The following is a 12,368-nucleotide window of genomic DNA, read 5'->3' as shown; positions in this document are numbered from 1 at the left end:
GTGCATGCCTTTTTCTCTCTAGCTTTTTATGGTCGGAGCCTTAACCTTTGCACTTATGGAATGATTATGGAATGTCTTGAATACTGTAGCTCTTTTGCAACATTGTTTTTTCTTTAGTTTGCCCCCCACTTCCTCTCCAAGGCCTTAAGGTAGCAAGCATCCACGCTGATTCATAGCACATTTTCCGAGGACTGCACAGATACGTGTTTTACACATTTTACAACTGTTTTTGAGGCACTGAAGTATTATATATTGAATGCAGTTCTCATTAATACACATATTTTTTTGTGTAAAGCTGGAGTCAGTATAGATACAAAAGGTTCATATACATGTAAATGAGTTTTCATAGTGTGCTAATTTTTATTTTGTAATGCTTGGTGTAAATCACTTTATTATTGGAAAATATTCTGTTAATCATGTAGTACACAGAATATCACTTAATATTTTTATAAGTGCATGCCTTGATTTTAATTTGATAGGAAAATATACCAGTAAAATTATCTTATGTATTATGTATTATTATGTGATAATGTGTCACATATTTGTGTGCACACTATTGAATATCCTTCTTGGTCTGAAATTGCTTCAATGAATTACAGTCAGTCAGTTTGTAATTTTGACAGAGCCCAATACTGTTTTGCAACCTTTGTGAATGTGTGAGTGTAGAGGCCTCTTTTTACAAAAGAAATCACAATGGCATATGTTTAGCAGTTTTAGGAATAACTTTAATCCAACTTTCTTCACACTGTGATTTGATTATGTATCCTGACTTTTGTGTGACAAACAGATTGATGCCAGTAAGCATCTTTTCTACAGCTTCAGGAATATCTTTGGTATGTGCAGAATCAGCTGTAACCCTTATATGATGTGCTGGTACAGTTAAGATATGGGAGAATCATGTAGATTGTGATTTTTTTTTCTCTCTTTCTCCATCTCTCCTCTACTCTATTCCTCCCCTCCTTTCTGGAAAGAGAATCATGAAAGGATTTTTCAGAGTTTTTTTTAGAGATATAAAGTATAGAGAATCTTTAGATAAAATATATGATTCCTACTGTTAGCAAGAATTGTTAAGTAACACAACTTTCTGCTTAGTGACATGGATTTTATTAACATCAAAGGAAACCTTTGGAGCGAGTAAGTATGATATTTTTTTTCCCTGTTCCCCTTTTAAAATGTTTTGAGGCTGAGAATTTAGTGCATGGGAAGGCTTCTTTGATATGGAGCCCTTTTTTCTTTCCTCTCTCTTTTTCTTTTTCTCTTTTTTTCCCCCTTTTTTTTCTGTCTTTTTTTTAAATATTGTTTTTATATACATTTTCAAAGTGTTAGTTGTAGACCGAGAACCATAAAAACCCCATGACCAGCAATGAGGAATGAGTCCCTTGAGATGATGATTCTAAAACCTTGCGCCAAATTACGACTTAAACTGACTGCTTGCAACCTTCCGTCGGTGTGTCATTTTTAAGGACAATTTATGTAAGCGCAGAATGCTCATTGTGATTTTCTTTTAAGGATTGGTAATGTGTTTCAGGTAGTAGTAAATTGGTATGGTTATTGATAATGTCTTCATTTTTTTTTTTTCTTTTCTTTTCTTTTCTTTCTTTCTTTTTTTTTTTCTTCTTTACTTTATTTTATTTTTCTCTATTTATTCCGAGTGCTAAATTCTATTACCTTTTTGTTTCGATGAAAGTGACATGTGAATAAATGATGATATTACTGTATTTTTAAAACTTGGGAAAGCAGTTGACTAATTTATTCTTTCATTTTTATCTCTTTCATTATTGTTACTATTTATTTATTTATTTATTTTTTTTTTTGTTTGTTTGTTTGTTTTAATGGGGGGGTGAGTCCTTTTTGCATTGGTACACTTTCCACATGCCATGATTGAGGGGTATTTAAAGGTTTTTGCCATCTCCTGGAGAGATACGACAGACGATGTTATGCATATGTGTGCTTAGCTTTCACTTTACCAGGCTTTAAGTTCACCATTTACCACTCTTACACATCAGCTTTTGAGGCAGTGTCAAGGCACAGGGCATGTAAAAACTCCAAATAATTGTTTTGAGGGTTAGTTGTTATATCTGAAATCTGTAGAATGCTTGAATGCTTTTGGACTAAGTATGCTGTGTTTTCATGCTGCAAACATTGTTAAGTTGTTGTTTTTTCTCACTCTCTCACTCTTCATTTTATCTTTCTGATAGTAAAGATGATTTGCACACTGACATTCAGGATAGATTAGGATGTGTTCAATTTTTGTTGTATTTTTAATGAAAGCAAACTATACATGTGTATTGATATCTAACAGTGTTGCACAAATATTTATGCCTTTGGCAAATTAGGAGATTTACTTGATAAGAACCTTAATAGATGTATCTTTTCTTAAAATAAAAAAAACAAATATCAGATATTGGAAATTATCAGGCCAGTCATGATATCCATTTAGTTCAAGTTCATAATATTCATTATTACAAGTACTTAGCTCCATATGTCCTCTTGTTGCTATTTTCTATGAAAAAATGTTTTTAATTACCCTTTTTTTCCTAGGTGTTAGAGGAATATGATATTTTTTCCAAGTGCCCTTGAAGAAAAGGACATGATTTCGACATCTAGGAATCTACCATATATTGCTTTACATCTAGTGAAGCTACATTTTTCTATTTTTGTATTCTTGTTTATTACATATATCCAGAATACATGCCTTGGCTCATAATTAACAAGGACACTTTTTTTAGCTTGCAAAAATTGCATAATGCTTTTACTTTACCAGCTTTTCTTTGCAGTAAGTTGTAATCTTTGTCTCTGAGGAAGTACGTAGATTATCCATTATAACTTTTTATTAAAAATTGGCGTTACATTTGCTGGAAATTTATTTAAGTGGGTTATAGGACTGGTAGATTTGACGTGGGAGTATGAATCAATAGAGGATGTATATGGAGATACATCTAGTCCTCACAAAAAGTGATTGTCCAGGATTTATATGCATTATGCAGTGCAAGCTACATTGGCCAACTAATTCTATTGCCTATTTTGCTTCTCAGTTTGTACTTCATGCATCACCCTTATTTTCATTAGCTGGCTCTCCTTGCTTAATTGTGGTACTCCATTTCTCTTCTGGTAAATGCTCATAGTAACTTTGAGGAAAAAAATATTGAGAAGGATTATAGCACTTCTCGCTGCAAATATTGTTTCGGTATATTTGAAAAACTGAATATGTTTTTCTTGAAAAATTTATAGTAAGTGCTTTGCTTGATAGAAAGGCTTTACTAGGCATGACAACATGTGCAATTGGCACTTGTACTGGTACAAGTGGGTTAACACATTTTGTAGCTTGTGTTTATGCTAGTAGCTTTCTGTAGATTCAAAGACACGAATACATGCTGGTACTTTATTTGCATAAAGGAGATACATGTGCAGACACATGCAGACTGTGTGGATATTTAGTATAATCCAAAGGAGAATGGAGTTTCTGTTAAATGTCTTGGCTGATATTTGTTGCCAATAGGCTACAAAAATTGTTGTTATATTTATTTTTTTGTTTTTGTTTTTGCTTTATGTGCTGGAGGGTTATTCATTATTGGCCTTTTGTCACTGTGTACCTTTAGATTTATGGTACTAAGAATTGAAGTGAGACATTGCCTTCATATATTTTAATAAAAGATCAAAGGAAATAGAAGTCAGGACATGCTACCATATCATCCAGGATTCATTGCCTGCGGTGCTCTGATCACCTGACCACTTGATCCTTAAGACGTGACTGCTGTACATTCTCTTTGAGCTTGAAGCACCCCAAGGTCCTGTAGTTACACTTAGGCCTCCCTCGTCAGGTATACGTGCAGGAAGTACTGGAATCCCCTATGCCTCGGGTGGTTCCGGGGGATCGGCAACCAGCTCTCAGGAGGATCTGTTATCGGGTCCCCATCCAACGAGCAGCCCCCGCCGACCCATGCGAGGTCTACAGCCTCCACGACGCTATGCCTCTCACGGGACTCCTTCCAGGGAAGGGTCTGACCTCTCCACACCTCCAGATAGCCCCTATAATTCGCAGCACAATTTAGAAGTTTGTAATGGTGAGCTGTAGAGACTGTCACGATAGTTGTCTGTTGTCATTTGTATTCTCTGTATTGAAGTATTTCACAGAACCGACTTTTCAGTCAGAGTCAGAGTTAAGTGTAGTGATAGTTCTTTAAAGTAAAGATATTCCTTGGAACCTCTTTTACCTCTTTTCAGAAAATACCAAGGGAAATTTAAAATGTTGTTGCACATTTATACATTGTTTTGATGTTTGGTGAAAGAAGCTTGATTGATTTAGATATTCATGTATTGTAAATTATATTTGTGTGGGATTTTGTACTTGATTATTTCCTTATAACAACTATCTTCTATCATTTCTTTGTAGTCTTGCACCTCTCTTGCAAATGGGATTATTTATGTGGTTTCTTCTCTCTTAGATTTTGCAGAAAGCATCTCTTCTCTCTTAGTATTCTTGTAAAATACAGTATAAAACTTATAAATCATAAGTTCTCTGTAGCTTTAGTGTACATTTTAAGACTGTCTTACTATTACAAGACATTCGGCAAGAGATGTAAGTGGTGCTGGAGCGGGAGACAAGGCTGGAAAATGTTTCGTCTTGGATGACCACCATTTCTCTTCCGGTGACAGGTAGGAGTGGTTCTCGTCTCCCTAGTGGCCTGAGCCGAGGCTATGGTAGTGATCCCCGATTATTAGAGCACACCACGCCCACCAGTAGCCGTGGTGCGTCACCTGCCAGATCCCACGATTCTCCCTCTGCCTCGCAGTCTGATATCCGCCAAGGACCAAAGGGCTCAAGGCTACAGGCTCCTCAGGTGTGTTGCAATCTCTGTTTTTATTTTTTTTTTATTTATTTATTCATTTTATTTTTTTTATCTTTTATTTTTTTCAGGATGTAAAGAAGTCAGAATGCATACATTTTTGGCCTTTGGTTTGTTACATGGCTTCTGCACAGTACAAAGAGATTCTTAATATCATTTTGAATAGATATGAACTTAAATGGATTGTTCATATTTGCAAGTGAATATTTTTTCATCATTAATATGAAAGAAAAAACCTGAGAAATTATTGTACATAATATTTTTCTTCAGAGTAAATATAACCTCAAAATGATACCCATGTCCATGTCAGTTGTAAAGGTAGAATAGCTTGATATTATAAATTTTGTTTCTTAAATTTTTTAACTTTTATTTTCTATTTGCCCCACATACCTGAAAGCTGTTAGTTATTCCAGCTTTCTCATTCTTTTCTCAGTTTTATCTTATTTTGTGGTTAAATACACTTCAGGAATGATAGGTACTCCTCCCTCCCGCCACTACTGAGTTACATTTTCTAAGTCATTAATAACTGTGCTCTTGGTACTTCCTCTTCGGTCACGTCAAATGACTGCTACTTGGTGATCTCCCTCTCCATCTCCTTCATTACGCCTTGGCAGCCTAAGTTTTCGCCAAGGCGGAAGGTAAAGGCATTGTGAATGAATAATGGCTTCTCCTGGCAGCACTTACGTTTTTTCTTGTCTTTTTCTTAATTCCTCTTTTAATGTGTGACCCCTTTTCATACTTTGCTCTCTTTAACCTAACACAGGTCACTAACTTTCACTCACTGCCATGGCACTCCCTAACCACTTTTGTTCACTCTGATTTTCCCCACTTACTGCTCACAGTGATTGGGATTAGCTTTTGTCTTGTAGTTTTTATATAAACTTATTTTTAGATATGATGGACTGTGAGAGGGTTTTCATGTTTAGTTTTATGATAGACATTAACCCTTTGCCGCCAAGTGGCATGCACATACATGCCATGGCATGCCTGGACTCCATTGCGGGTGGTATGTACATACATGCCATGGTGCACCAATCCTATATTCCAGGGGTATGTATGGTCATGCCATGAGTTTTTTGTTACAACTATGGCAAAATATGAATTTTTACCACTTAAAATTTGATGAAGTAGATTTTAGCACTCTAATTTTTCCTATATTCTCATTTCATAAGGGCTTCTCACGTTCCCAAGGTTAGCACCTGTAAAATTATGTCATTATTGGGCTGCAACTGGTGATACATGTGAGTTGCAGTGTGATTGAGTGTGTGTGTGTGAAGGGTCACATCATGTGAAAAAGAGGGAGGGAGGGAGTGAGAGAAAGAGTGAGTGAGTGAGTGAGTGAGAGAGTGAGTGAGAGAGTAAGTGAGAGAGTAAGTGAGAGAGTGAGTGAGTGAGTGAGTGAGTGAGTGAGTGAGTGAGTGAGTGAGTGAGTGAGTGAGTGAGTGAGTGAGAGAGTGAGAGAGTGAGAGAGTGAAAGAGTGAAAGAGTGAGAGAGAAGAGAGAACTGTGTAATAGTTATGCTCAGTACATGGTTCACAAGTCATGATATTACACCTAAAAATAAACATTGAGAGTACAGATGTTTAGCTTCACAAATATTAATGATTAACTTTGATATGTGAATTTTCCTTTAAATTCACAATAGCCATTAACAGGCATATATCTGAGAAATCCAAAGGTTAGGAAGATTTGTTTTGCCTTAGAAGAATTGTTGATAATGATGGAGAAAGAGCAAAAGTATACACGTTTATTATTTTTTGACATAAAATGGGTTTGGTTGAGTGAGGATGGTGAGATGGTCAATCTCCTGTGGGAGAATTGGTCGTTTATTTAACCCATTCGCGACTGGCATGTTACGTATCCGTGCCATGCCCACTGTGAGTTTACTTGTTTAACTGTTTTTACACATAGATGGCTACACTTGTGCTAAAACACCAATGAGCAAATTACTAGTACTGCCTGTCTCGCCTGTTTACCCTTTTCTTTAATTTACGAAAATATTTTACATTATCTTATTTTGCTGTTAGTATTGTTTATAACATTATAGTAATTATAATGTTTATAATAAAAATAACACCATCGATATTCATAACACTAGTAAAAAATACATTTTCCCGCCAATTCAAGGAAAGGTGAAATCAGGTAAGACAGAGTCATCTATTTGTCGAGACACTTCACAAAAAATATAAAAAATGAGCACAGCATTTTCCCTATTTATTTTTCATTTTCCCCGTCATGAATGGGTTAATATTATGGAATCCATCCATAAGGGGGGAAGGTCCAACTAAGGAAATTAGGCATTTGTCCTGCTCACAGATTTACCTGATTGGTGGACACTAATTTGAGGATGGATAGTGGTCAGTTTGGTTACAAGACACACGTTAGATCCCTGTGGATATAACACATGGACACAGATTGGCTGGATTAGAGGCTGAGGATGTCATTATATAAACATCAGTTAGATTATATGTTATTATAGAATTCGGAAATATTGATAAAAGAAAAAAGAACTTATTCACCTTTCATATGCTGATGTTTCTCCTCTAATACCAGTAATTATATGTAATCGTTGAACTTTTTTTTCATGATTTATAGTGCTACTCTAAAATGGCACAGATGTGATTTGAAGAGAATAAATGAGGTTAATAGTTAAACAAACCAATTCAATAGCCTAACTTACAACTTTGTTTCCACTATGAATACACATCTAAAGGTTTATCTTGATTTGGATTACATTTTGGAACACACTTTGATGGAAAGTGTCTTGTTGCAGATTTTCTTCTATCTCTGCTATCATCAGAAATCAGGCACTAGTCAGGTTGGATTTCAATTTTCAAGGCACCAGGCTTGTCTTGCGCTTAGCCAGAAAGTTACTATTAAGGTTCTGCACCCTGTCTTTTCCCAGATCTGGTTCAGAACCTACAAAAAAATGTTTTTTTGTCTGTCACAATCATGATAGATGATCCTCACATAATAGTAGAAAAATAGAAAAACTTATTGCAAATTTCCTCTGAGGCCTATACTTCATCCCTCACTAAGTGTTCCAGAAAAAAAAGAAGATAGGGTTGATGTATTAATAGTGGAAACTCATTTTTCTTGATGTAGCAGGGAGAGAAATTATTTCTTTTTTTCTAAGTTTTAACCGTTCCTGACGGGTCATAACGTACCCCCTGGCAATGCTTTCTGATATCCGTCAGCATTGGGTTAACCAAATGGCGACGGGTCACGCCTATAGGCGTCATAACAATACGCTCGAAATGTGGCGTGCGGCTGTCCGCCGCGGCGGCGCGCCAAAGCGCTCTGAGGCAATGATTCGGCTTGATGTACCAAATTCATGCACTCAAAGTCGGTATGTTGCCGTGGTTCGCCAGAGCGTAGTTTTTTTTTTAGTTTTCTATACCCGTCGCCAATGGGTTAAGAAAAATTATTTCTTCTTTTCCAAGTTAGAGTTCTTTTTAGATTGGCTTCATATCAGTGTTGGTAATTCACAAAGTTGCTCCCATGTGAGTATGGCAGCTCTAAAGCGAAAGTGGATGACAAATATAAATTCAAAATTATTTTTGTTTTTTCCCACCTTCATGTCTCACTTTTTTTATTACTTCTGCTTAGGGAATTAGATATGAGGATGATAACTGGCAATGGATTTATAGAAATACAATTTACAGATGTTACATTATATCATAGTAAAGTCAATAGAATGATCTTCTGTTTTCATGACATTATTTTGCATGTGTGTTGGTGCTTTTAATCGTTTATGATATAAAAACTCTTTGTGATTAAGCCTGCAGTACACAGAGAATGTTTAGATAGACCTGCTAATGACTAGTGTGTGGTTTTATATCTTATCTTTTCTGTATTTATATACCTGTGTGCGTGTGTGTGTGTGTGTGTTTATATGAATTACAGAATGTTCTAGAATGAACATGGTTTAGATTTACTAATACAATGGTAAACATCATGATTACAAAATGTATGATAATTTATTATTTCAGCAAGTGGCACAAATTGATATTCCCGGCACCAATGGCTTGTTTGACTTGACTCCAACATAATCTGACATCTCTCTGGAATTTCAGCTTCTTCCACTTAGGACTCCATATACATTTGCTCTTATGTCAACAGTTCCTGAATTAGATTTCTTATTTTCTGTTTCCTTAAGGTCTGGTGCAAAGGTTTATAGTAGTCAGGTATGATTTCCTAATCAGAGATCTCAGCTGAGTTGACTTTGTGAAATCTGGGCAGTGGCAAGGTGCATCGAAGAACAAGGGAAGACCGTAGAAAAGAAAATTGGACATTCTCACAAATTTCAACCTCTCAGTCTTCCCCCAAATGATGATATCGACTGGAAGTTTCTCTGTTCACAATGTCTCATGGTTTTACTACACTTTCTTGTTGCTTGGGGAATCTTAGTGATGAAGCATGCCTTGCCCTTGTCAGTGTTGTTGCTATGGTTGTCTCTCTCCCCCAGCTTTCACAGTTTGGTCCTTCCAGTTCCTCTGTGTCCCTTGCTCTACATCCTATCAAATTCTATCACACATCTGTGAATGTGGCTGGATTCACATATTCATCTGTATGTCACAACCATGATGATGTGGGTTATTGCGAAGGCTGAACCAGGTTATACCCCAGTTACCCATCAGATGTGGAGCTGTTCTTTAATGTCTACATTTCTCCAGTTGTTTGATCTCAGTGTTGATGTGCCTGTGAACCTTAATTGTTCATTTGTGTTTTATCTTTTTCTTATTTTTATTCTTATTCTTATTCTTTTTTAGCTTTCATTTTCTTTTTACTCTCCTCTCCTCCCTTTTTTCAATTTTTTGATATGCTAGAATTCGATGGACGGAGGCATTTGACAGACATGATCTTTCTGTTGTTAGATGTGTGTTATGTGGATTCCCTTCCCTTTATACCTTCAAGGGTTTGATTCTATATATGGTCTTAATTTGTGGAAGCAGAGCTGAGGGGTTGGGAAGGATGGTTTGGAGTTGGAGAGGTTGAAGAGTGGATCTGCTCTTCATTTTTGCCTTGCGTAGTTCTTGGGTGTGTTGTGCAATTTCTTTGGTCCCTCAAAGTCATCTCTATTGTTATTTCTAATCAATCGGTCCTACCATGTTGCTGTAATCTTTGGCCATACTTGTCAAACAGAAAAATAACCTTACCCATACATCAACTTCTTTTGACTATTGGAACCACTCTTAACATTATCAGTAGTATGATTAAAAGATTCATCATACTACTGATGAATTAAAGGGGGGAGGTTATAGAACCATATTTGATTGCACTCTTTGATTAAATCATTAACTGTGTGTGGATCTAATCAATATCAATTTTATACATACATCAAAATTATTATATTGCCTTATAGAAAGTTCAAAGAAAGACACAGACAGATAGAAAAACTATGCACATCTTCACAAATTAGACACTTACCATTACCATTGCATTCAAAGGTAAAGAAAAGGAATCACAAACAAAAACTGTAACTTCAGAATTCCTCTAATTTTACTCATTCTTCAACTCTTCACAACAGATTTCCCTTTCTTTCCTCTCGGCAGGTGCGTAGCAGATTAAGTGCCCCATCGCCCGTACGTATACCAATGGGCGGAGCATCCGGACTTCCACAACCCACAGAAATCCCGCGGCCCAAAGCCACAGGTATCCCCCGCCCTGGGTCTCGGCTTCAGCCCCCTAAAGCCAGGTGAGGAGATTGCAGATTTATAAGTTTACTGTTTGTTTGGTCTAAATTTTGGACTTTTTTTTTTTTTTTTTTTTTTTTTTTTCTGTGTTTTGTTTTAGATTTTGTTGCTATTATTACATGGACTTTTTGTGGTTTTTTTTTTTGTGGCTTCTTTAGAAAGGTATTTTGCAATAGATTTTTCACGCTCTAGGGATAGTGTGTCCAAAAAAAATTAGAATAAAGGGAATTTATAAAAGAAAAAGAAAAAATGCTTGACTTTAATAGCATCCTTTAATGCTGGTTTTGTTCTCACTAAAGTGCTATGGAATTAGATTAGTCACCCCAGTTAAACAAACAAACAAAAAATTATGATTTCAAATAAGTAGATAAATGCAAATTCCACAAACTACAGACAAGTTATCCATGCTGTTTGGTAAAAAAAAAATTATACTTGATTAGATATGTAAAGGGCCTTCATACGGAAGCATTTTCTTTATTTGTTACATCTATCACCATCGTTGATATTGTTAACCAAAAGAAAATTGTGTTTATGTTACCCTTTCTTAGGAAAAATTGGTTTCGAATTTTTTTATAGTAATTACTAACATGTTCTGAAGGCACACAGTTCTCTAGTGTCACACACGTCTGGTATAAGGGATTATTCACCTTTTTCCAATGGGACTTAATGTGTTTCTGCCTCAAATCACAGTGCTGTTATTCCAGTTGCAAATTTATTGTGTACGAATAGCATGGTTCACCTGTCCTGTAGAGTAATGTTGTGTTTGCGAAGGGCCTAAGGGAAAGTGCTGAGGGGTATTATCAGATTATAAGTTATTTTCAAAGTCATTTGGGGAACTATACCATATTTTTATGATCCAACTGAGGTATCTACTTGTTTAAGATGGAAACCGTTATACTAATGAAGATTATTTGCACCCAGTGAACACTATGCTTTTTTTTTTTATAATTTTGTGTAGAGTCTAGAGGCATTGATAATTGGAATTTAAATTGATAGTAATAACAGATTTTATTACTTATCATTATTATTATTTTTTTATTTTAAGTTTGCATTCTGTTTCTTAGTCAGTGATTTAAATAATATATGTAACAAGAATGTGATATAATTGCAAAGCTTTCTAAAATTGCCCATGGTTTGAAATACATAAAGAATTATGCTTCTTTGCAAATGTTAAAGCTCCCATATTTGTGTTGTAGTTGCAATGCAAGTGAACAGACAACATTGTAGGATTGCATATTTAGGCAAAGATGATCACATAGGAATTAGTGTTATATGATAAAAAAAGGATAGACTTGATTTATTATTAGTTGTTGTCAAAGCCAGCATAAGCCATATATCTAGGATACACCTGCTAAGTTTTCTGTGTGTCAATTTCACAAATTATATTCATGAATGACCAGTGAAGAGACAGGTAAGTGCACTTCAGTCAGCTTATAACTGCTAGGTCTCATAGCTAGGTGTTTACATTCTCTTCCTTTTTTTTTTTCTTTTTTTTTGGTGTCCACATCCTCATGATAACTGCGTGACTTCTCTGGAGACTTCTCCCACTGAATTTTACAAGTCACTGATGTGTACCTTCGTATCTACATTTTGATGAACATTTTCTGTCTGTGGATAATCTTTGGTGTAGATGTTCTCACTGGTAACTTCTGCATGGTCTGGAATTTTTTAACTTCCAGTGAATTTGAGATATTCAAGTTCCACTGCACAGTCTTTAGGATCTTTGTAGTGCACTAGTGTATCTGGATATTATTGCCATTATGTGTATGTTTTACATATAGAGGTTGACTTTCAGTAATCTGTGTGCCAGTGATCTGGTTCCTTG

The 12,368-nt window shown here is 35.7% G+C and overlaps 1 protein-coding gene across 5 annotated transcripts in view; it reads left to right on the top strand.

Moving 5' to 3' along the window:
• LOC125030877 (SLAIN motif-containing protein 2-like) overlaps positions 1-12,368 on the top strand; it is a 44,076-nt gene that overhangs the window by 24,540 nt on the left and 7,168 nt on the right. For 3 of the 5 annotated variants that reach the window (XM_047621203.1, XM_047621202.1, XM_047621201.1), the window contains 3 exons: positions 3,822-4,064; positions 4,657-4,841; positions 10,403-10,545. In XM_047621203.1, the coding sequence (XP_047477159.1) occupies positions 3,822-4,064; positions 4,657-4,841; positions 10,403-10,545 (571 nt within the window). The remainder of the gene's footprint in view (positions 1-3,821; positions 4,065-4,656; positions 4,842-10,402; positions 10,546-12,368) is intronic. The other 2 variants (XM_047621205.1, XM_047621204.1) reach the window with 1 other exon arrangement.

The sequence above is a fragment of the Penaeus chinensis genome, chromosome 12, assembly GCF_019202785.1.
Source record: "Penaeus chinensis breed Huanghai No. 1 chromosome 12, ASM1920278v2, whole genome shotgun sequence".
NCBI classification, from domain to species: Eukaryota; Metazoa; Arthropoda; class Malacostraca; order Decapoda; family Penaeidae; genus Penaeus; species Penaeus chinensis.
Note: the sequence above shows the minus strand (reverse complement) of the source record. Positions and strands in the feature narration are given on the sequence as shown.